Source organism: Antechinus flavipes, chromosome 1 (genome assembly GCF_016432865.1).
Source record: "Antechinus flavipes isolate AdamAnt ecotype Samford, QLD, Australia chromosome 1, AdamAnt_v2, whole genome shotgun sequence".
NCBI classification, from domain to species: Eukaryota; Metazoa; Chordata; class Mammalia; order Dasyuromorphia; family Dasyuridae; genus Antechinus; species Antechinus flavipes.
The window spans coordinates 117680875-117706703 of record NC_067398.1 but is presented as its reverse complement, the minus strand read 5'-3'; the positions used below and the strand labels follow the sequence as shown (position 1 = coordinate 117706703).

The window sequence follows — 25829 nt, the reverse complement described above, 5'->3', positions numbered from 1 at the left end:
AATAGACAAGAAAACTCCTACAAGGACATATATAGTCTTGGTTAGTTAGTTAGGGAGTGAATCACTTCTTCCCTCTCAGTAGGCCCTGTCTTCCAATCAGGAAAGAACTTGGGGTAGCTAGAGATTTTACCCTTTCCCTCAGACCTTCACAATGCATAGAATTCACGGTACCAGCAAACCTTTCTTTCCACCTAACTCACCAATGACTTCTGAGTCTGCATGATATCTTTCTCTCCTTTTGTTTCACTGTCACCAGCAGCTCACTGCACATAATCCCCCATGGATGACATGTGGATCCCTACAGGTTGGCATCTCTATCTCCTTTCATTTTTGTCCTCCAATTCCCTCTTAAAATTGGAAGTAGATCCCTTGTGAGCCTCCAGGATTACCCATAAATTAGGAGTGCTCACTGCATGCTCACCTATCTTCATGATATTTTACAGTTTATAAAGTGATCTCCTTACAACAACTTTCTGAGGAAGATGGTACCAGTGTTATTAATAGCATCTCACATTTAACAAAACTGGGACTAAGAGAAATGAGGCAACTTGTCCATAGTTGCAGGAATAGTAAGTGATCAGAGCTAGTAACCGGTCGCAGAGCTTATAATTCCTATTCTGTAAGAAAGACTCCAAAGCACAATTTCTCCCTCTCCTGCCAGTCTCCTGGCACGGGAAGCCAAGCTTGGGCTCTTACTCAGCCGCTCCCCTTCCTCTCTTTCCTTCCCACTGTTGCCAAACACAATCGGCTTCGCCTAGCCTAGACCCTGCAGCCCTCTGCACTCCCTCCCTAGTGAGTTCTCTCCCTTCCTCCAAGAGCTACCTCCTTTGGGATGATCGTGCTGCCCGCAGCCTACACTGACCCCTCTTTCTTCAAATCTTGCCTAACGCTCACTCTGAACTACCAGTCACAGCCTCGCTTCTATTCAGGTAAATGCTCCGCTGAATCTTCCAGGGCCGGGTCCCTGCGGCTGTCGGTCTTTGTGTCCTCGGGCCCAGAGCAAGGCTTTGCCCCATAGCAGGCACTGAACGAGGATCTGCTACTGCGGTTGGGATGCCGGTGAGGGTGCATGGGGCGAGGTGCTAGACCCCCGGAGGATCTCCAGATACAAGCAGAAAGCATTGTGGAGTCCTTGCTAGGAGAGGCCCAAGCGCATCACCTGGACGGGCCAGCCTGGTGTGCGGCCCTGGGCCAGAACCAGGACGGATTATGTAGCAGAAAAGAGGCGATTCCCCTCCCCCCCACCCCCTTCCTAGTGAGTTTTAAATTCTTTGGATGGACTGACAAGGAAGAAACCATGACCAATGGTCAGCAATGCTCTCTATTTCTTGAGGGTCACATGACTTCCTGAAGTTTAGGCCTAAGATCTGACCTACTCCATCTCAGAGGCTTTGTGTAAAATCTTCACTGGTCCCATTCTACGTCATTCCTCATGGCAATATCTGGAAAAGGAGCTATAGTCTCAAGGTCTGCGGAGTGGGACAGAATCTCAGTCTCTCAGCATGTGCTCTCCAAGAAAAGTAGTGTCATTCTGGAATATCAGTGGCATAGGGCTTTGTGGAAGCTCAAGTCACTGGCAAGAGGGAAAGGAAATCAGAAAACCCATTACCCTGTTTCTCCTGGGAGATCTTACAAGTATATAGACTCTGGCATTCTCTCTATCTGTCTGTCTCTTTGTCTGTCTCTGTATCTCTCTGTCTCTGTCTCTCTCTGTATCTCTCTGTCTCTGTCTCTGTGTGTCTCTGTCTCTCTCTATTTCTCTGTCTCTCTCTGTCTCTGTCTCACTCACACACTGAATGTTCACAGCATGAGTGGTGGGATAACACTGGGTTTCACAAAAATCATGCTACCCATATAAATCCATTATTTCCTGTTGTCATGCACAATGCAGGCAGGACAGGAACTTGTTCTTTTGGTTGTAAATATGTTTGTCCTCCTGAAGGCAAATTCCCCAAGAGAATAGTTAAGAAAATTATACCTTTCTATGTCCTGCTGCTTGATACTTTGAGGCCTCATATAAGCTTTCTTTTCCTAAAACTGTATTACTGTATTCTTGATGTAAAAATGCATCAGGCTATATGGAATGCCAAGTAAAGTTTCTATTTCCAGAATTTCCTGATCACATTTGAGCTAATTTTCCAATGTTTTGATTGTTCTTGGAAAATCTGGAGTGAGCTTAATTAAGAGGTGAAAATTTTTCCAAAAGTAGCCAAGAGCTATTTACTTGACATCTTCCAAGACTCAATTACATCTGTTTTGCCTTCTCGTCCCCAGCTTTTTAGCCACCTCTCCCATCTATCCCTCAAGATAATCAAATGCCTGAAAGGCATTCATGTCTGTGTTACCTCTCTCTGAAATAGTCACAGGTGCAAACTGATTCACCTTTGCTTTACGAAGACCCAGATGTGGAAAATGAAAGAGAACAAATCCTGAACTCACTTCAACAGTTGCTGATGGCCACCCCTTTAATCTCTAAAGAACTCACAAAGGTAAAGTCAAATGAGCAGGGTTCTCCTGGACCTTGGTCATTGGAGGCATATCAGATATGTAACTGATTGAGGAGTGGCTAGTCCCTGGGTTCCATAAGGTTGGGGAGAAGTAGCTTGAGCTAAGGGGCAGACTGCTTCTACTGCCCCAGGAGGTATAGTGATGGTTATTACATCCTGTTTTTCATGATTCATAGGAAATATGTGGATTTTCTTCTTGGTGTTTCTTAGGTATATAGCCATAGGCTGAAACCTGTCATTGCTGTGAACAAAGTCTCTTTCACAGTCCAGAGAGGAGAGTGTTTTGGGTTGCTAGGCTTCAATGGAGCTGGGAAAACCTCCATTTTCAAAATGCTGACTGGGGAAATCGTCATCACAGATGGAGAGGCCTTTATCAACGGAAAGAGCATCCACAGTAACCTCAATGTGGTAAGATCCTCCCCAGGGCCAGGGAAATACACTTCCTTGAAGGATAGAAAGGATGACAATCAATGAAGAAGTAACAATGGAAACTGTAATGAGGAGAATGGATCCTCAAAAGACGAAAGACATAAATACCACTGCTAAGCCAGTGATGGAAGTCTAGGAAGAGTTGATAGAAAATTAAAACAGTTTTTCCCTGAAAGTGTGAGTGCAGGGTGTTTCCTATAGCCTTCTGGAGTGTGAAAGCAAGTGTCAGAATCAGAGTGCCCCAAGATGGGTTCTGTTCAAACGGTTTAGCCTAACTAAAAGAGTTAAATCTGGTTCTAATTTTGGGGGGCTGGGATGGAGGAGCCTCACAGTTGTCTACAGGACTTCCTTTCACATTCAATTGTTGTATGCCCAAGCCCATTGTTTGTCCAAACTAGAATCCAAATAGACTTGTCCTTCTTGGGTGTTGAAAAGAGATGGACAGATCAACTTGTATTAATAAACAGTGTCTAAGAATTCCATTCTGTTTGGGAAAAATTAAGTGCCTAGCCAAGTGAATAAATTAAAGAATAAAATATTTTATTGAATGCTTGCTATGTGCAAAGCACTGGGGATACAAAGAGAAAAACAAGATAGTCCCTGCTCTCAAGGAACTCCTGTTCTAATTGGAATTGACAACAACATATATGGAAAGTTTTAACTACAAATCAGAAGGAAAGGTCCAATAGTCCCATGGACCTAAGGAGTACAGTTGCAAAGCACTTTCAAAGTACAGTATAATAAAAAAGATTTACACAAATAGTAATATCATTTGACAAAGGAGAGATCCAAAGTAGTGAGAGATTCAAAGGATCACTTCCAACTAAAAGGATCAGGAACAAGTCTTGGAAATACTTCCTGATGTAAGCCTTGAAGGAAGAGAAGGGATGAAAGTAAGTAAGGATGAGAGGGACAGCCATTGTAGACTTAGAGGAACAACATGAGCAAAGTCACAGAGATGGAGAAAGAAAGGGACAAGAAAGATCTACTTTGGCTGAAAAAAATAGTGTGTAGAAGAAAATAGTGTGAGATAAGAGTGGAAAGATAAATTGGAGCTGGATATAGACTCCTTCAATGAAAAGACTAAGAAGTTTATACCTTACTCAGTAGATACTGAAGAGTCACTGAATATTGTTGAGGAAGAATTTTATATCCTTGGAATGATGCATTAAAAAGATTCCTTTGGCTGCAACACAGGAGATGAGAAAAGACTGGATACATAGAAAGTAATTGGGAAACTGCTGCCACACTCTAGATAAGAGGTGACAGTGATCACAATTAGTATAGCAGTGTGAAGAAAAAGGAAGAGCTGAATTCCCCTTATATGATTCTATATGAATATGATCCTTTTCAAAGATAATCCATTATAGACAGAGCAATAGACTGAGAGTTGAAAGACCTCCATGCTAGTCCGAGCATTGCCATTAAAGAGCTGTGTCACTTTGAATAAATCATATCACTGCTGTGTCCATCAGTTTTCTGAAGGAGTTCAATTAAGTGATTTCTAAGATCTCTTACATATTTTAAAATTAAATCATTCTATAGGCAAACCATTACAGTATCTTTATCAAGAAAATCCTAAATGAGAGTCAAACATGACTGAACAACAAGTGAGCCAAAATGTTACATACCCAATCCTTTTCTAACTTTCCTAGTTTGACTGTCTAAACATGCTAGTTAGATTCATGGTACTTCACATATGGATGCAAGTTAGAAGGAACTTACAAGGATGTGCAAATCAGTCAGTAAATAAACACTTAATAGACACTACATGACAGGCACTATGCTAAGCACTGGTGATAAAAAAAAAAAGGTAAAAAACAATCTCCGCTCTCAAGAAGCTCATAGTTTAATGGGAGACACAACATGTAAACAACTGCCAATGGACAAGCTGTATGCAGGAAAATTTGGAGATGATTAGCAGAAGAAATGCATTGGAATGAAAGGGTTATTGGATCACAAAATCCATGGGGGTGAGATAGGAGTGTAAGGTAGAAAACTGGAAAAGAAGGGAGAGGATATAAAGGGCAAATGACAAGCAGGCTTTTTTATTTGATACTGGAGGTGATAGGGATCCACTGGAATTTATTGAGTAGAGGAATGACATGGGTCAGAGCCATACTTTAGCAGGGCAGGATGGACTTGAGTAAAGAAATATTATGGCAGGAAGACCAAGCAGAAAGCTTTTGCAATAGTCCATGCATGGTGATGACTGTCTCCACTAAGGTGAGTAGCAATGTCAGAGGACAGCAGGGGTCCTATGAGAGATGTTAGAAATATAAAATCAACAGGAGGCAGTAATAGGCTGGATATGAGCTGCTGAGAGAGAATGAAGAGTTGGAAGTGACATCTGTGTTTCAAGCCTGAATGGTAAGATTTGGGTATCCTTGATATTAACAGAAATTAGAAAAAGAAGATGGTTTAGGCAAAAAGAAAGTTTATTTGGTTTCGGATGCATCAAGCTTAAAATGTTTACAGGACCTCAAGTTTGAGACATCCAGTGGAGAGATGGAAATGTAAAACTGGAGGTCATCAAAGAGTTTAAGGATAGAGAAGGAGATGTGAAAATAATTAAATCTTTGAGAGCTAATGAGATCACAGAGTGAAGTAGTATAGAGGAAGAGGAGAAGATGATCCAAGAGATAGCCCTTGAGGGACACCCATAGTTAGCATACATGACCCAGATGGAAACCCAGCAAAGGAGACTGGAAAGTAGTAATCAGGAAGGGGGAGAACTAGGAGAAAAATAGTGTGATTAAAACCCAAAGGGAAGGAAGTATGAAGGAGAAGAGGTTAATCAGCAGTGTCAAAGAGAGCAGAGAAGTCAAGAGTATAAAGACTAAGAAAGACCATTAATTAGATTTGGTAACTAAGAGATCATTAGTAACTTAGGAGAGAGTAGTTTCAGTTGACCAATGAAGCCAGGAGCCAAGGGCAGCAATTGGAGGCACCTAAAATCAAGGAATTTAGCCACAAAATGAAGGAGGCATATGGAACAATAGCAATCAGAGGTGAAAGGATCAGGTGACACAATTTTTGAGGATGGGGAAGATATGGGTATATATGTAGCAATAAGGAAGCAATCTACATAACCCACAACATATAAAGCAACCCCATGCACAGCTTTTCTAAGATATGCAGTATTACTTATTCCTTTTTTTGCATATGGAGCCACCATTTTCTGGCTTCCCCTTCCTTTTCTAGCGTAGCCAGGGTAAAGTGAAATGAGAGAGAGAGTAAATACTAAACAAAATTTTAAAGTGAAGTTTGTTTTTTTCACCTGCCCACATCTCTTTTTCTATTCTTGCCTTCTAGCATCACTCTTCCCCAACTCACAGGACTCTAATATATGCATGCCACCTAGGCACTCTGATCCAGACCTGCCCTTTCCCAAAGTGTTTCAGGCTTCAAAATTATTCTTTTCCTTGTCCTTTTCCTCCATCAATATTTTTATTCCCTTACTCCTATACATTAGAAAAAATCTGACTAAACTAACCTATAAGAATATATAACTATCAGAAGCTAAGTAGCCTTTAACCTTCTCAGAAATATTTGTCCTTTACCTTTGTACTGGTGGAGTTTCAGGCAGCAAGAATATGTTGGAGAAGGAGTGACTTTTCCGTATATCACGTCATTTAACTGGCTTTGCCCACCTGTGGAGGAAGATTTTTAAGTCCCTATTTTCCACCCACCCCCATTCCCTTTCTTCTCTTATGTTCTCCTCCCTTTCCCCTTGTCTTTCTTCTTTTCCTTCTTCATCTCCTGGAGAAGGGAGACCAGGAAAGCACCTGGTCATGTCTGGAATACTATGCTCTGTCCTAGGGAACTCATTTGAGAAAGGACATTAAGTTGGGAAGAGGCCATCCAGGATGTTATATCACAGTCAGCTGAAGGAATTGGTGATATTTCGCCTATTAAGAAAATTCCTAGAGAGAACATAATAGCTGTCTTCAAGTATTTTAAGGACTTTCATGTGGAAGAGATAGTAGACCGAGCCTCAGAAAACAGAATTAGGAGAAATAGAAATATTATATGCCTGACACCTACTAAGAATTTAATAAATGCTTTATCTCTAGTTCTCTACCTGTGTGAGCCTTCTCAAGTCACTTAACCTTGTTTGCCTCAATTTCTTCATCCATAAAATGAGCTGAAGAAGAAAATGGCAAACCATTCCAGTATCTACACCAAGGAAACCCCAAATGGGGCCATGAAGAGTTGGACATGACTGAAATGAATGAACAAGATCTATCTCTTCTTTAGTCATAAATTCCTATTCATAGATCTGACAGGTAAAATTTTCCACTCTGCCCTAATTTACTTAGGAAATTTACTTCCCTAATTTATTTAGGTATAGTAAATTTACTAATTTACTTATGATATCACTAATCATTTACTCATTTTAGATGTTGGTCTTTGCCTAATTTCTTCCAAAGTTTTCCCACTACTTCCCAAAGCTTGAATTTTTAAGTTTATCAAACACTGGATTACTATAGTAGTTGTATATACTTCTGTATATTATATACTTAATATAGTCCATCAATTAGCCACATTGTTTCTTATTTAGTAGCAGATTATTTTGATTATTGCCATTTTGTAATATAGTTTGAAAAGAGGTATTGCTAGTCCACCTTCTTTCCCCTTTTTTTCATTGATTCTATAGATATTCTTGACTTTTTTCTCCCAGATGAATCTTGTTATGATTTATCTAGCTCTATAAAATAATTCTTTGATTGATTGCATAGCAATAAATATGTAAATTAACTTAAAATTGTTAGTTTTATTTTATTGACTCAGCTTATCCATGAGCAATTAATATTTCTCCAGTTGTTTAGATCTGTCTTTATTCATGTATAAAATGTTTTGTAATTGTATTCATATAGTTCCTGGGTTTGACTTGTCTGGTACACTCCCAAATATTTTATGTTGTCCATAATTATTTTAAATAGACTTTCTCTTTCTAAATTTTCCTGCTTAATTTTATTGAAAATATATAGAAATTCTGATATTTATGTGAGTTTATTTTACATCCTGAAATTTTGTTTCAAGTTATTCATTGTTTCAACTAGTTTTTTAGTTAATTCTCTGGAGTTTTTTAAGTATACCATCATATTATCTGCAAAGACTCATAGTTTTACTTCTTCGTTGCCTATTTTATTCCTTCAACTTCTCTTTCTTGTCATATTAGTATGGCTAGCACTTCTAGTACAATAATAAAAAATAATGGTTACAAACATTCTTGTATCACTCCTGATCTTATTGGGAAGGCTCCTAGTTTAACCCTATTACAGATAATACTTGCTCTTGGTTTTTGACATATATTCCTTATCATTTTTAGAAAACCTCCATTTGTTTCTATGTTTTCTAGTGTTTTTAATAGGACTGGATATTGTATTTTGTCAAAAGCTTTTTCTGCATCTCATGATATAATCATAAAGGTTTTGTTGTTTTTGTTAATGATATGATTGGTCATGTTTAAGGTTTTCCTAATGTTGAATCAGTCCTGGATTTGTGGTATAAATCCCACCCAATCCTCATGAATGGTCTTTATGATATATTGCTATAATCTCTTTGCTAATAGTTACTTAAGATTTTTACACTGATATTCATTAGGGAAATTGGTCTGTATTTTTCTTTTTCAATTTTATTTTCCCCGGTTTAGGTAATCAAAAACATTTTTTTGTATGTCAGAGAAGGAATTTGATAGGATTCCTTTTTTTCAAATAGTTTTTATAATATTAGAATTAATTTCTTTTTAAATGTTTGGTCACACTTACTTGTAAATCTATCTGGTCTGGAATTTTTTCCTAGGGAGCTCATTTATGGCTTGTTCAACTTCTTTTTTTATCATTTTGTTGTTGCTGTCACTATTGTTTTCATAAAATTAGCTTCTAGTTTTATATATATATAGTATTATTAGTATATGTTATACTATACTATATATAATATAATTAGTATATTATTAGTATAATTCAATGGTTGTGGGGCTTTTTTACTTTCAATTTTATTAATCTCTCCTTTGATTTCAGATTTTTATTTTGGCATTTAATTGGGGATGTTTAACTTTTACTTTTGTTTGTCTTTTTAATTGTATACTGAGCTCCTTGATCTGTTCTTTCTCTTTTTATTGATATAAACATTTAGAGATAAATTTTCTCCTAAGCACTGATTTGGCTGCATCCCACAAATTTTGGCATATAGTCTTTATAGTTGTCATTATCTTTAATGAAATTACTGATTGTTTCTATGATTTGTTCTCTGACCCACTTATTCTTTAGGATTAGATTTTTTGGCTTGCAAATAATTTTAAATCTATGTTTCCAAGACCCTTTATTGAATGTATTTTTAATTTCATTAATTTGCTTTTAATTTTTCTGCATTGTATGTTAGGGGTTTTTTTGTTTGTTTGTTTGTTTTACCAAAATTCATGGTCATTTTTTGTGAAAATGCTATAAGCAGTTGAGGGGAAAAAAAGATGTATTCTTTCTCTTCCTATTCAGTTGTCTTCAGGGATCTATCATATTTAATTTTCCTATAATTCCATTCATCTCTTTAACTTCTTTCTAATTTATGGTTAGATTTATCTAGTTCTAAGAGGGGAAATTTGAGGTCCCTCACTAGTATGGTTTTTATTGTCTACTTCTTCCTATAATTCATTTAATTTATCCTTTAAGAATTTGGATATTCTGCCATTTAATGCATATTATATATACATATATATATATATATTTGATATTGATATTAATTCATTGTCTATGATGCATTTTAGAAAAATGTACTTTCCCTGACTGTCTTTTTTTTTCGTCAAGAAATAGTGTGGTTAATCGATGGACTTACATTAAGCCTATTTTTGCTTTTGCTTTATCTGAAATCATGATTGTCTTTTATACCTCAGCTGAAACATAATAGTTTCTGCTTAGCCCCGTATTTTAATTCTGTTTGTGTCTTTCTATTTCAAGCATAAACAACATATTATTGAATTCTGGTTTCTAATCTGCTATCCACTTGGATGAGGGAGTTCATCTCAGTCATATTCACAACTATGATTGCTGTGTATTTCTCTCCATCCTGTTTTCTTCTGTTTATATTTCTTTCTCTTTTTATTCTGTCCCTCTTCAAAAGTCTATTTTGCTTCTCATCACTGCCTCCCTTAATTCACCCTCCATTTTATCATACAACCTTCCTTTTTTTTAACTCTTTCCTCTCCTAGTTCCCTGTTAGGTAAATTAGATTTCAACATCCAGCTGAGTATATAAATATAACTATATAGATATATTTTTCCCTCTTTGAATCAATCCAATCAGAGTTAAAGTTCAAGCATTGCTCCTCCATCTCCATTTTCCCCTCTAGTGTCAAAGTTCTTCCTTGCATACCTTTTATATGTGAAATATTTTCCCCATTTTTTCTCTCCCTTCCCTTTCTCTCAATACCTCTTAATTTTTTTTTTCAGATCATCCCAATATGACTGACTCACACCCATGCTCTCTGTCAATGTAAACTTCGAACTGCTCTACAAAAGATAAAGTTCCTAGGAGTTATATGTATCATCTTTCCACAAACAAATATAAATAATTTAACCTTTTTAAATTTCTCATGATTTCTTTTTGATATTAGTCAGTTCAGCTTTGTTCTACTCTCAAGAATGCTCAAAAGTCCTCTATTTTATTAAATATTCATTTTTCCTGTGAAGTATGATACTCAGTCTTGCTTGGTTATGCTTGGTTACCTTCTAGTATATTATATTTCAAGCCCTCTGATTCTTTAGTGTAGAAGCTACTAAATCTTGTGTGATCCTGATTCTGAATTATTTCTTTCTAATTGCTTATAGTATTTTCTCCTTGACTTGGGAGCTCTGGAATTTGACTATAATATTCCTGAGAGTGTTCATTTCATTCATATCTCTTTCAAGAAGTGATAGATCAGTAGATTCTTTCAATTCTAGTTTATCCTCTGCTTCTAACAGGGCAATTTTCCTTGACAGGTTCTTGAAATATGACATATACAATCTTTTTTTGATCATGGCTTTCAGGTAGTCCAATAAGTTTTCAATTATCTCTCTTTAATCTGTTTTCCAGGTCAGTTGGTTTGTTTTTGTTTTGTTTTGTTTTTTGGTGAGATACTTCACATTTTCTTTTATTTTTAAATTCTTTTTATTTTGTTTGATGGTTTCTTGAAATCTCACCAGTTCTAATTTTTAAGGAATTATTTTCTTCAATAAGGTTTTGTGCACTTTTATCTTTTGGCCAGTTCTATTTTGAAAGGTATTGCTTTCATCAGTATTTTTTATGCTTCTTTTACCAAACTATTAACTTTTCTTTTCATAATTTTCTTGCATCACTCATTTTACCCTCAATTTTTCCTCAACCATTCTTATTTCTTTAAGGAATTTTACTTGGGAATGTGTTCAATTTGCATTTTTCTCTGAGACTTGGCTTGTAGCTAATTTCACATCATTTTCTTCTTTTGAGTTTATTCTTGATCTTCCTCTCACCATAACAGCTAAACATCTCTTTTATGGTGGAGGTTTCGTGTGTGTGTGTGTGTGTGTGTGTGTGTGTGTGTGTGTGTGTTTTGGTTTGCTCATTTTTCTAGTGTATTTCTTCACTTTGAATTTTATGTTAAAATTAGGCTGAGCTCACCTGGGGATGAGGAGGCACTGTCCTGAGCTTCAGGGATTTTTTGCACTGCTATTTTCACAGCTAGTTGCGGGAGGAGGGATCTGTAAGTTTTCAATGTTTCCAACATCATATTGTCCTGGGAGAAGAGTAATCACTGCTCTCCTAGTCTATACTCTGTCTTTGTCCAGGAAGAGCCCCTGTTCCTCTGCAACCTCAACTGCTAGTATTCCTCTCTACCCTGGAACTACAACCAGGGTGGTCCTTATTCACTTATGACCCAACACAAACACTCGTGTCTGCCTTGGGACTGTGACCCAGAAATGTGTATGGGCAATGGGGTTGACAAACAGTATCTGGTCCTGTACTCAGAGCCAGCTCAGAGTTCCCTATAATCTCCTTTTGGCCAGTTGTCAAATCCCTTTACTATCTCTGGGCTAAGAGAAAGCTGTTGCTGTTGCTTTTGCAGAGAGTGCTGCTGCTACTGATAACCTAGGAGACCTGCCACTAGTGTTGTTGCAACACTTGCTGCAGCCCCTTCCCCAGCATCACAGATCCCCTCCTACCAATCTCCTAAGTAATCTTGAGCTGAAAAATGTCTCATCCTAACAATATGCCTCACTCTGACTTTTTGTTGGCTGTACTTCTCTAGAATTTGATTTGGCTCCTTATTTTAAAGTTGTTTGAAGGGGAATGTTGGAAGAATATGTGTGGATTGCTGTCTCTACTCCTCCTTCTTGGCTCCCCCATTTCCTTAATTGCCATTTCCCAAGTCACATCCTATCAAATGTTTGTGATACTTGTAATGTTGTACTTCCTTCTGAATAAAGCCATGAATAGTGTTTCCAACTTACTTTCCTGAGTGCTACTGGGCATTTCCTCCTTTGTGGTCTATCAGCCCAAAGTATCTTCTAGCCTATGGTTGACCAGAGCTTGGCAAAATAGGCTAAAAACAGGAAAATCAGGGATCAAATGGAAGTTTAATTGATTTCAAAGTAAGGAAAATACTTGCAAGCAGAAGACCTCCTAAGGAGAGTTTAACATCCTGGGCAAAGGCAGTGCTTCATATACAGAAAAGTGGACTGGACCATGACATAAACATTCTCATGTCTTGAGTAGCAATTCTCAACAACAGACTCATCCGTGGACAATACAGGCATTTCTGGGTCCTTCTCCCTATGGATTGTTTCACAGCAGGGTACAGAACGAGAGTTAGCATGATGGGAATAGGAGTGCAGTACTTGGTTCCATTCTTTTAGCTGTTGCAATAAACGTATTGTGAGGAAGTAAAAAGATGTGATGGATCACCTGTTTTTGGCTCTGAGGTCCCTGGGAAATAGGAGAGTTTCCTCAGTGGACACCTGGCAAAAAAAGGTCATGAATGGGATAATACTTTGCCAAAGAGTGAGATTATCCAGAGCACAAAGGATTGTTGTTATCTAAGCCTTTGGGCACACTTTCCTTGCTGAACTTTACTTCTGGGAAACAAGTTGTCTCCAAAATATTTTGACAGGTATTTACTTCCAAATTATTTGGTTTTGCAGTTTTATCTGAGCATTTTTCTCCCTTACATTCAGTTCCTTATTGAAATAAAGATGTTTGATAATGCTGGTCAAGACAAGTCAAGTCAGCAAGTTTTTATGGAATATCTATTGTGTGTCCTGGCACTGTGCTAAGGGCTAATTAATAATTGAGATAGTACTTGAAAGAAGCAGAGAGACGGCAAGAGTGACTCTTTCCAGTCATGGGAGAAAGTGTGAGTAAAAATATAGATATGGTGACAGTACAAGAACAAACAGGACAGAAAGTCTTATCAGACTATAGCTAGAAAAGTATAGGAGAGGCATATTATGGAGCGATTAAAATGAGAGGATCAGGTGTCTGTATTTTATTTGGTATTTGGGTGACCATTTTTTAAGCAAGTGGGTGACATCATCTTAATGCTTCAATAGAAAGGTTACCCAGGCAGTTATATCTAGATGGGAATAGATATATCTCCTTATATCTATATAATAGATATAGATGGGATAGATAGATAGATGGGAAAAGCGGTAGAAGAGGGCAGGAATAACAGGTAGAGAACTGGCATAATAATCTAGGTGAGAAGGAAACAGGACCTAAAAATCTTTTGTGGATCCTCCTAGAAAAGACTCATATACACTGATATAAAGCTGCCCTATCATCTCCTTGTCTCCAAAACTTATGAAAAGCCTTAGTTAAATGTCCTTGGTCCCCTTAGTCTTAAAAAAGCCATTAATCTTAATATTCTATTATGAGAACTTAGTGCTAGCAAAATACTAAATATCTTCTTCAACACACACACACACACACACACACACACACAAACATCTTGAAAGCACCATTCTACAATAATCACACCCCTCCTCTTACCTGTTGGCCATGACTACTCCCTACGGCAAAACTTTTTTAAACTGAGTCATGTAACTGAATGTGAGGGTCACAAAATTATGATTTATTATCAGCAAATGTTCGAGTTGTATGCCTATTTCATATGTCCAAAGTTGAGGAAAAAATTTCTCAGGCAAAAAGGGATTGTGAGTAGAAAAAATTTAAGAAGCCCATGGGCCCCAGCAGGCTTCCAATACAAAGCTTTGGCGGCTTTGGCAGCTTTGGCAGCAGCAGAAAGCCCTGGCAGGAACACTAAAAAAAATTTGCTGCCTTGAGCTAGAACGTGGACCAAAATGCCTGACTCCTTTGCCTTGTTGGGTTTTGGAACATATGTGATTCATAAAAGGTTTCAGGTTAGTAGCCGGCCTGCGTTGCTCACCTGAGGGCTCTTCTCTCCTTGTAGCTGCAGGGAGAAGTCAGCTACTGTCCTCAGTCCGACGCCCTGCTGCAGCACATGACAGGACGGGAAACTCTAACCATGTTTGCCCGGATATGGGGCACTCCCGTGAGTCAGATCAAGTGGCACGTGGAAAGCGTGATGCACAACCTGCTGCTGATGGCCCAAGCAGACAAACTTGTAAAAAACTACAGGTGAGACACTAGGCTTGGGCAGCCTCTTCCCTTCCTGTAAGCGTCACGTTAGGATAACTCGGAAAGCCTTTTCCTTAGCCGTAACTCAGACAAAGGGCCTCTGCGCGCTAGCTATGCAGTCCTGACTTCAGACAGGAAGGAGGAGGAACAGGATTGCTGCAAGGAGCCTCTCATTATCGGACAAGTCAGATGGCCATTCCATAAAGGAGAGCCTGGTTGGCTCTTTTGGGGACGATGCCCCCGGCTGTGGAGGAGGGTTCGGCAGCCTTGCCCATTGCCCAGGCTGGTGGGAGGGTCCCAGGGTCCCTGCTGATCTGCAGTTTCCTCTTTCGTGAGTGATAGAAGAGTGTTTAAGCAACAAGCTTGGGGCTCAGATGGCAGCAGTGTTAGTGGTATAAGCAGTCAGCAGGGCGTTGATGTACAGTGCACAGGTTACCGAATCTTAGATCTAGAAGGAACCTTCTTCCAGACTCCACATCTATTCTAGAACTCTGCTCCCAAAAAACAAGTCGTCATTCAATCTTCACTTGCAAACCTCCAATGAGCTCTCTCGTCTTGGGGCAACTCATTAGTTTTAGCGGACCCCCAGAAGGTCCAGATATTTTTCACTTTTTCTTCTGGTTTCCCTTCCCTGATCCTGTCCCTATAAAGCTGGTACTTGAACTTTAGTGTAGAATTCAGAGAATTCTTATTCCACACTTAGACAGAACTGTGACACTCCAGCCTTCGGGGGCACAAGAAAGGAATAGGCAAAGTAGACCCTTAAGTCCTCGGGTGGTAGGATTATAGAGGCGGCCAGTGATGCAGCAGAGAGAGAGATGGGTCTGGAAGCCCTGAACTCAAATCCAGCCTCAGACACTTGCCATCTGTGTGACCCTGAGCAAGTGTGTGGCCTTCTTTTTGCTTTAGTTTTCTCAACTGTTGAATGTAGATAACAGCAACTACTTCCAGGGCTGTTGTGAGGATCAAGCAGGGTAATATTTATAAAGCAGTGAGCACAGTCCTGGGCATGTTGCGGATATTCTGCAAATGCTTGCTCTCTTCTCTTTTCCTTATGTATTCAGAGCTGGAGGAAGATTGATTGCTCAGGATTTCACAGATCTCAAATAGCAGAAATGTAATTTGAACCCAGATCTTTGAATTCCAAATCCAGTACACTTCATATTATTATAAGAAATAATAATTACAAAGTATTTGGCCTAGTGTCTAGCTAGAATACGTGCTATACAAATGATGTAATTATTATACCACTTTGCCTCTTATGTAGACTAAAATGACTATAATACTAATTGTAAAGGTAAATCAAACATCCTGAATTCAGCACAGATTATAGCACCAAAACAAGGTAAGATAGACTGTCTCAGGTTTGATAGAAGCAGGACAGTTGCAAGCAGGCAAGGAAAGTTGAATTGGGGCAATCAGTCTTTAAACATTTATTAAATACCTAAATATATGCCAAGTACTAAGCTAAGTGTTAAGGATACAAAAAAAGGCAAAAGGCAGTCCCTGCCCTTAAGACCTAAAATTCTTCAGTAGCTCAGGATTACCACGTCTAGCCAATTGTTAATGCCCTGGCCAAGAAGAGAATCACCAGCCAACCACAGGTTCACATACTAACCACCACCTCTTCCATGGTATGATAGAGCTCTTCCTGACCTAGGCTAAGCAATGCTTTTCTGCAGCTCACTCATTCCTGAGATTTGGATTACGTCTGTACTATTCTACATTGTATTATAATGTACCATGTATTGGAGGTCCCCCTTTATGTTCCCTTTCTTGATTCCAGCAGTCCTCCCTAATGTGTGTTAATGCAATGGAAAAGGAAACTACTGTGGTCTGAACCAGAGTAAATCAGGAAACCAAGACCCAAGGGAGCGAGCATTATAAAACACTTGATTTGAACACAAACTCCCCTATTCCTTACAGTAACACTGAGGAACCACTGGTTGGTATGGCACTACTGCGTGGCTTCCCAGCATAACCAAATGCATCCCATGGAAAAGAAACACAAAGCATTCAGCTCTGGCCCCTCCTCAGCCACAAGCCAATTCCTACCCCCAGTACCAAGACAGAGTGGCTTTAGTGCATTTGGATGTGCAAGTCACACACACACACACACACACACACACACACACACCCTGTCCAATTCCAGTCAGCCAGATCTTCTTGAGGAGTCTTGAAATTATAGTTGATATTTACCATCTGTGTGAGCCTGGGAAGATCACTTAGCTTGTATCAGCTTCAGTTTCATAATCTATAAAATTAGAATAATAATGTCTGGAAGTATATAAGTGATGTGAGGATCATAATATGTGAAACACATATACAAACTTGAAAGATCTATAAATTTTGAAGGTTCTTTAAACTTTAGTTGGTTAGTTATTAGCAGCTCTTTTTTGCTCACACTCCCAGCTCCCATTTGCACTGGCAGCTCTATGATACGCTCTGAGGATCACGCCTTTCTGATGCCCATCCTCCATCACCAGGAGTCAGAATGCTTAAAGCCACTGCCATTTTCATATGACTGTCCACATTCATCTGTAGACATTTTCTCTGTTGTTGACCACTGCCACCACCTCTGGGGGATTCTGTTGCCAATTTTGGGCTGCTGCTAGGACCTCTGATAGTTATTCTGATTCTTTAGTTCGTTCACAATGTTGTGACTTGGTCAATTCTATCACTGGATACTTAGTTGGCTTAAGATCAGGGAAGAAGAAACAGGAACACTGTGTTCACAAACAGATGAATAGTAACCAGATGAGAGACAGATGAAATTTCCCCCTACCTGACACCTCAAAACATTCTTGCCTTATTTACCGACAATAAAGAAAAGACTGAGAGATCAGCCAATCATTTTTTTGTGTGTGTGTGAATGAACTCAGTTCTGATTCAACTTCTCCAAAGTCATTGGGTTGTTTGGCTCTATAAACAATTATAAGACATTACAACATCACATCATAACCACATCATCACATTTCCCTGCAAATAACAACAATAGATACCACCAATAAAATCCTCTGCTTTTACAAGTAGGAAAGTTCTACAAGTCATATTTATTATTTATTTTTATTTATTATACTTAACAAAGCAAGCTATAGTAGGCATACTTGCTCAAAAGCAATAATAGAGATTGGTGGTTTCCCTGTTAAGTGTCTTCTTATATTTTGCATAAGAAAATGCCTCTTTTCATTTTTTGTTAAGTTAAAAAAAAGTCATCTTTTTTTTCTTAAAGAATTGAAGGGATCTAGAAAAAATAATAACAGAGTTCATCTGGAAGAACAAAAGGTCAAGAATTTCAGGGGAATTAAGGGGAAAAAAAGTTAATGAAAGTGGCCTAGATGTACCAGACCTAAAATTATATTATAAAGCAGCAGACATCAAAACCATTTGGTACTGGCTAAGAAATAGAATAATCGATCAGTGGAATAGGTTAGGTTCACAGAACAAAATAATCTAGTGTTTGACAAACCCAAAGACCCCAGCTTTGGGATGAGAACTCATTATTTGACAAAAACTGCTGGGAAAATTGAAAACTAGTGTGGAAGACCTACACCTAACAGTACATACCAAGATAAGATCTAAGTGAATTCATGATTTAGACATAAAGAGTGATATTATAAGCAAATTAGAAGAACATGGGATAGTTTACCTCTCAGATCTGTGGAGAAGGAAGGAATTTGTGTCCAAAGAAGAACTAGAACTCATAAATGAATACCAGATATTTAATTTTGATTATTTTTAGTTAAAAAGTTTTTGTACAAACTAAACTAATGCAGACAAGATCAGAAGAGAAGCAATAAATGGAAAATCATTCTTACGTTTAAGGGTTCTGATAAAGGCCTCATTTCTAAAATATAGAAAATTAATTCAAATTTATAAGAATTCAAGCCATTTTTCAATTGATAAATGGTCAAAGGATATCAACAATTTTCAGATGAAGAAATTAAAACCATTTCTAATCATATGAGAAGGTACTCTAACTCATTATTGATCAGAGAAATGCAAATTAAGACAACTCTGAGGTACCACTACACACCTCTCAGATTGGCTAAGATGATAAGAAAAGATAATGCCCAGTGTTGGAGGGTATGTGGGAAAACTGGGATACTGGGATACTGATACATAGTTGATGGAACTGTGAATGGATCCAGCCATTCTGGAGAGCAATTTGGAATTATGCTCAAAAAGTTATCAAATTGTGCATTCCCTTTGATCCAGCAGTATTTCTACTGGGCTTATACCCCAAAGAGATCTTAAAGAAAGGAAAGGGACCCACATGTGCAAAAATGTTTGTGGCAGTCCTTTTTGTAGTGGCCAGAAACTGGAAACTGAGAGAATGCCCAATAGTTGGAGAATGGCTGAATAAATTATTATATATGGATGTTATGGAATATTTTTGCTCTGTAAGAAATGATCAGCAGGATGATTTCAGAGAGGCCTGAAGAGACTTACATGAAGTGATGCTAAGTGAAATGAATAGAACCAGGAGATCATTATACATGACAAAAATATTATATGATGATCAATTTTGATGGACATGGCTCTTTCCAACAGTGAGATGATTGATGCCAATTCCAATGATCTTGTGATGAAGAGAGTCATTTCCACCCAGAGAGAGGACTGTGGGAACTGAGTGTGGATCACAACATAACATTTTCACTCTTTTTGTTTTATTGATTTGCATTTTGTTTTCTTACTCATTTATTTTCTTTTTTTGATCTGATTTTTCTTGTGCAACAAGAGAATTATATAAACATATTTATACATATTGGATTTAACATATATTTAACATGTTTAACATATATTGGATTGTTTGCCATCTAGGGAAGGGGTGAGGGAAGGAGAAAATCTGAAACACAAGGCTATGCAAGGGTCAATGTTGAAAAATTATCTGTGCATATGTTTTGAAAATAAAAAGCTTTAAAAAAAATTTTTTTAAGGATTAAAAGGTACAGCTCTGTCACAACTACAGGACCCTCAGTAGCATCATAGACCAGAACCTCTGATCCCTGACATTTATATTAACACAAGAGACAATAAGATATTCCCAAAGTGTATGTTCTCTGTGTGTGCTCCTGCTCACTTGTATTTTCTGAATATGTATATGTTTAGATGAATTCAGATGAATATGTATGAATATGTAGTATGGTGACCTGTGAGAGAGTATACTCCATTTTTGCATGGGGATATCCTTTCTGATCAATTGATTTTTTTATGCTGTTCAATTGAATGTGTTTTGTTTCAAATTAATGTGTCTTTTGACTGATAAGTGACAATGAACATATCAGTGGGGGCCTCTGAGCTCTGGTTTAAGTGGATGCTGACACAATGCTTCAAACCCAGAGGTGCCCCAGCTGCTACTTATCTATACAACTTCTCTAGGAGTTCTTGTCTTGCCCTCTGGACTATGAAATAATTTTTATCTTTGATTTTAGAATGACATTTTGCTTATACTTTTAAATCACAATTTGGATAATTGTCCTCTTCCCTCCTAGATATGTTCTTTCCCTCCAGGCTTAATAGTTGCCTCTCACCAATGGCATTTTGTTGTTGTTCAGTTATTTCAGTTGTATCTGATTCTGTGTGACTCCCTTGGGGACTATCTTGGCAGAGATAATGGAATGGTTTGCCATGTTCTTCTCCAGTCCATTATACAGAGAAGGAACCGAGTGGATTGCCCAGGCTCACTCAGCTGGTAAGGTTAAATTGGAGCTCAGATAGCGGAATCTTCTTCACCCAGAACCCTGTGCACTATGGTACTTCCTAGTTGTTCCCCTTAATGGCATACATTGGTGCTATCCTAAAGGGAAGCCATGATGGGATTTTAAAAAACTATTCTTAACAAGTTTTGTGCCTTTGAAAGGGTATTAAAATAATATGGGGAGATTTGTGCCTCAGCCAAGCCTTAAGTTTCCTATATGTAAAGTTAGTTTCTTGTTATAACAGAAAGCTAGCTGTCACAATGGATAAGAGTGCTGTGAGGGTCAAATGAGTTAATATGGATAAGCTATATAAATGCTAGCTATTCTTCATGGAATGGTGATGATGTGGCAACAAGAAGTTACATGCTAGTTCATCACTAAAATGATATACCATAAGCCATGCCTCAATTGACAAAAATATCCAAAAGTTATGAATGAGTTCTCAAGGGAAAAAATCTAAGCTAATTATAGAAATATGAAAGAAAAGTTCCAAATCACTAATAATTAGGAAAATTCAAATTAACCCTTAAGTTATTCCTCATACCCAACAGACTAGCAAATAAACAAAAAGAAGAAACAACAAATGTTGTAGAGATTATCAATAGTGCAAAAAATTGTTTTTTTTAATAGAGTATTCCAACCAATCTGGAAAGCAATTTAGAATTATGCCCCAAAGTTTCTAACCTATACATACTATCAATGGTATTCTACCCCAAAGAATTCCAAGAAAGCGAAAAAGGTTCTATGTGAACAAAAATGTCAATACCAGCTTTGTCATAGCAAAGAACCAGAAACTTGCAGGACAGGAGTAGGGAAGGAGTAGAACTCATCAACTGGAGAATGACTAGACAAATACTGGTACATGAATGTAAGGCTGTAAGAAATGATAAAAGAGACTGTTCCAGAGAAGCCTGGAGAACTTGATTACATTGATACAAATTGTGAATTGATACAAAGTGAGGTGAGCAGAACCATTTATACTATGATAAGATTATAAAAAACAATTCTGAAACACTTAAGAATAACCCTTAACCATGCCATAACAGCATAATTCCAGAGAACCCAGAGGTGATAAAGCATGCTACCCACCTCCTGACAGAGAGATGATGAATTCAAGATACAGAATGAGAAATATTTTTGGACACAGCCAATATAGGAATTTGTTTTGCTTGACTTTGCACATCTGTAACAAAAGTTTTGTTTTTCTTTTTTTTTCTTTTTCACTGAAGAAATGGAAAACAAAGGATGAAAAAATAAATGCTTATGAAAAACTCAATCAAATACCTGGAGCATGTATTTTAAATTGTAATTTATCTTACTACCCAAACTCTTGTGACCAAACTACTTCTCTTGACACTTTTGACCTCAACTTAATTCTTTGACTCTTGGGTAGCCACCCAACCCTATCCCACCTCTACCTCAACTGAAAGTCTTCCTAACCCTGTGGACCATGTTGTCCATAGGGTTTTCTTGACAAATATCCTTGCCATTTCCTTAAGAGAGAGGTTAATTGGCTTTCCAAGAATCATATAGCTAGTGAGTGTCTGAGATCAGATTTGATTCCTGACTCCACCAAGCCATCTAGCTGCCAAACACTGGACATATCTGGCCATTATTTCTTGTTCCTGTTCTCCTTTATGTTCTGTCCTGAAGCCTTGGAAATACAGTATTCATCTCCTTCAAAATTCATAGGATTTGGCATATTTGACACATTTTGATGACAAAAATGCTTCAGCCCTTGGTGCTTGCTCGGCACTTCCACACTTGCTTGTTGTCTTGGTTGGGCAGTAGAGATGTAAGGTTATCCAGGGGCATTGCCCGACCCCACTGCCTTTGTCATTTGCCCTCTTGTCATGGGCAGCTCCTCCTCAAGGAAGGTTGTAGTGTGAAGGACTGTCTTGTTGGAGCCCATAATACTAAGGTGGTACATATTAATGGGCATGTCCCAGGGCAGTTCCTACAAGATGATGTGGCTGCAGTGTATAGTCTCCTGGCTCCCAAAACAGTAGGACTAGAAGGAGCATGGAATGGCCAGTGTGCTCAGCAGGAAGAAAAGCAGCAAAAGCTGGAACAGCAGTGAGAGCCCAGGCGGAGATGGTGGTGGCAGAGGACCCAGGACTCCTGGCAACCTCAACCCCTGAGATCCCTGGGCAGCAGAGGATGGGGGATCATAGCTTCCATTTCCACATCCAGATTCCTCCCTCACCCCCAAGGGAGGTAGGACAGCATGGAGTAGGGACAGATAAGAAATGTGATGGCTCCTAGATCAAGAAGTAGGAGCCCAGAAGGGCCAGGCTGAGCTGGCTTGTTTCTTTTCAGATGTCCCTTTGAGGAAGTGAGATAGGGAGGGATGCTTCAGACTGGAGACATTTGGGACTCAACTTTAGTATCATGGATTCCCCACATCTGGAACCAATGAACAATGAGTACTGAGGTATCTGTGTACTATTATTTGTTCCTATTCTGCCCTCTTCTCCTCACAGTGGCGGCAACAAGCGAAAGCTGAGCACTGGAATTGCCCTTCTCGGGGATCCTTTGATTGTCTTCCTGGATGAGCCATCCACTGGGATGGACCCTGTGGCTCGGCGGATGCTCTGGAACTCAGTGACAGAGATGTGTCAGAGGGGCAAGGCCATTGTCATTACCTCCCACAGGTAGGTGCTGCCCTTTGCCTGGCAAAGAAAGACGTCAGAAGGAGAGTGGGCACAACTCCATGACCTTGTCTGTGGCCTCTTGGTGCTAAGGATAGGGGGCAAGAGTAAGATCCCCCTGACAAGGGAACCTCGAGTTCCTCTGGTACTGGTCTTGACAAGTTCTATGAAATAACGCCCTATCATGAGATGAGAAGGGGGAGATTCCCACTCCAAACCTGAGCACCTCCTCCTCCCTTTATGCCAAGCCTTTTTACCATGCTAAGGTGGCCCTCCCTTAGCCCTGCCCCCAGCCACCCCTCTACAGAAAAGGACCTGGCCAGTTCAGTTCTGTCAAGATTGGTTACGTCTCCCTCCTCGCTCTTGTTTCCCCAGCATGGAAGAATGCGAAGCGCTGTGCACCAAGCTGTCCATCATGGTGAATGGAGAGTTCAGATGTCTGGGCAGCCCACAGCACCTTAAGAGCAAGTATGGGAGTGGCTACACCCTACTGGCCAAGATTAAAGACTTCACTCCTGAAGAAGAAAAGATAGCAATCGAGACATTCAAAACATTTGTGAAAGACACCTTTCCAGGTACCAGAGCTCAGGCCCGGGCTCAAGTCTGTCTGTCTGTTCTTTGGCCAGACAGATTTTTCCAGTGAATTCCTCTGACAATAAAAAATTAGTCCCCACCTAAGGACTGTAGCCAAAGTCCTTGCTTAGGTATCTATAGCTTATGACAGCTTCCACTTCTCAAGAAACAAAATTCCTTTCTATTAATGGCGGAAGTTAATCAGCATGGGAGACAAAGCAGCTTCAAAGCATCTTTCAAAACCAGTTTGGATTATCTGCTCTTCTGTATTCTCCCCACCCCAAATGGTCCCCTTTAAAAATATGTCTCCAGCAATTACATTAGATTAAAAACTAATCCTGCCAAGAAATATCATTTCCCACCCCCTGCTCCTCGTGAGAATGTCTCTTTCTCTTTGCCAGGCAGTATCCTGAAGGATGAGCACCAAGGAATGGTCAACTACCACTTGCCTAAAGAGAATCTCAAATGGTCAAAGGTGAGTGTGGGAAGCAGATTTCATTAAGCTATCAGAATGCTAATGGGATGATTCAAACCAGTTCCAATTGTTCAGTGATGAAGAAAGCCATACATACACACAGAGAGAATCGTGGGAACTGAGTGTGGACCACAACATAGCATTTCCACTCTTTTTGTTGTTTACTTTTTATTTTGCTTCTCTTTTTTTTCTTGTGCAGCACAATAATTGTATAAATATGTATACCTATATTAGATTTAACATATATTTCTACCATGTTTAACATGCAATGGACTACTTGCCATGTAGGGGAGGGCATGGAGGAAGGGGGGTAAATTGGAAGACAGGGTTTTGCAAGGGATAATGTTGAAAAATTGTCACATGTATGTTTTGAAAAATAAAAAGCTTTAATCTTTTTAAAACTATCAGAATGCTGCCTAGTGGCACTTTCCATGAGGAGGAGCATACAAAAGGCATTGAACTCTCCCAGGGGCCTCAGGATGTGGATATGGCACTCAGACATCTAGGAATATAAGAAACTCAGCTTTGGGAAGAGAGGAATTCCTCTGCCCTTCCCTTTTTTGGGGGGTAGTGATCTTTCCATCCTGTTACAGTTTCATGTCTGCATTTTACTATGACAATGTGGGACAAAATTTCTTAGCCTTTAATTTTCTTAACTTGATTTGAGTTCCTCATATAAATAGCTGAATACTGTGATAAATAGGTGTGTGTCCTAGAAATGTTGCTCACCTGAAAAAGGAACAGTATTTCTTGGGGACTTATCACTCAACTTCTTTCTCAAAGAACACTGGGATTTAATGACTTCATGGCAATATTTGTCTATTGATGGATTTAAGGAATTTCACCAGCCCCTAATTTTTGCCTCCTCACACATTTAGGAGGCACTACTTATATTCCTATAACAAGGATCTTAACTATGACTGTATCTACTATTCTACAGGTATTTGGCATCTTGGAAGAAGTCAAAACTCAGTATAAATTGGATGACTATTCCATAAGTCAAGTCTCACTGGAACAAATCTTCTTGAGCTTTGCCCATTTACAAAATGCTGGGAAAAAAGTTTGAAACCTAAAGAGCAGCCTATGGTACTTTTATCTCTTTGCCACTGCCTTCCCTATCTCATTGTTTTATATAGAGATAGCAATCGACACTGTATATTGCGTTCCTGCATATAAAAATGAATCTCATTGTTTTATATAGAGATAGCAATTGACACTGTATGTTGCGTTCCTGCATATAAAAATGAAACCATGAACTCCCTCAAGGAGGGACTTTACTTTTCATTCTGAGTACAGATGTACTTTGAGAAAAAAATATACAAGAAGTAGGTGAGTATTAAGTCAGAAAAGTAGAATTCTTGGAGCCTGAGACCATTCAGTGTCCTTCCTGATACACTCAATAGCTCTACAGGGATGCAATGGCAGTGGGCCCCTTTGGCAGTTAATATAGAAAATACTACGTCAGCCCCAGTAGCCTTCAAGTCTCCCAGGCAGCCAGTTCCTGGATGGAAGAAATGGAAAAGAGTGAATTTAGAGGGAAAACTTATAGGTGGAAGCCATGAATGGGCCAAGTCATTTTTTAAAAACTCATTAGGCAGAGATAGCTAGGCAACACAGTGTAATGACCCCAGAGTCAGGAGGACCCAAGGTCAAACACAAATAGCTAACTATGACCCTGAGCAAGTCACAACCCTGATTACATCACAGTAATAACAACCAAAAAACACCACCACTCATTGGATAGTATGTGGCCTAATCATTTCAATGGTAGGATATTATTCTAGCATTTAATGGTCTCTATCCATCAGACTTGAAAAGTGTATCTTTACTCAAAGATTCTCTAGAAGCATGAGATGATAAGAAGAAGAAGAAAAAGAAAT

General features: G+C 38.8%; 1 protein-coding gene across 1 annotated transcript in view; it reads left to right on the top strand.

The window, feature by feature from the left end:
* Positions 1-25177, top strand: part of LOC127556397 (phospholipid-transporting ATPase ABCA3-like) — a 234964-nt gene extending 209787 nt beyond the window's left edge. Inside the window, exons 24-30 of the mRNA XM_051989532.1 lie at positions 2361-2489; positions 2718-2915; positions 14361-14548; positions 22734-22904; positions 23277-23476; positions 23876-23949; positions 24890-25177. Coding sequence (XP_051845492.1) covers positions 2361-2489; positions 2718-2915; positions 14361-14548; positions 22734-22904; positions 23277-23476; positions 23876-23949; positions 24890-25015 — 1086 coding nt within the window. The 3' untranslated portion in view covers positions 25016-25177. The remainder of the gene's footprint in view (positions 1-2360; positions 2490-2717; positions 2916-14360; positions 14549-22733; positions 22905-23276; positions 23477-23875; positions 23950-24889) is intronic.
* Positions 25178-25829: the final 652 nt, after the last annotated feature.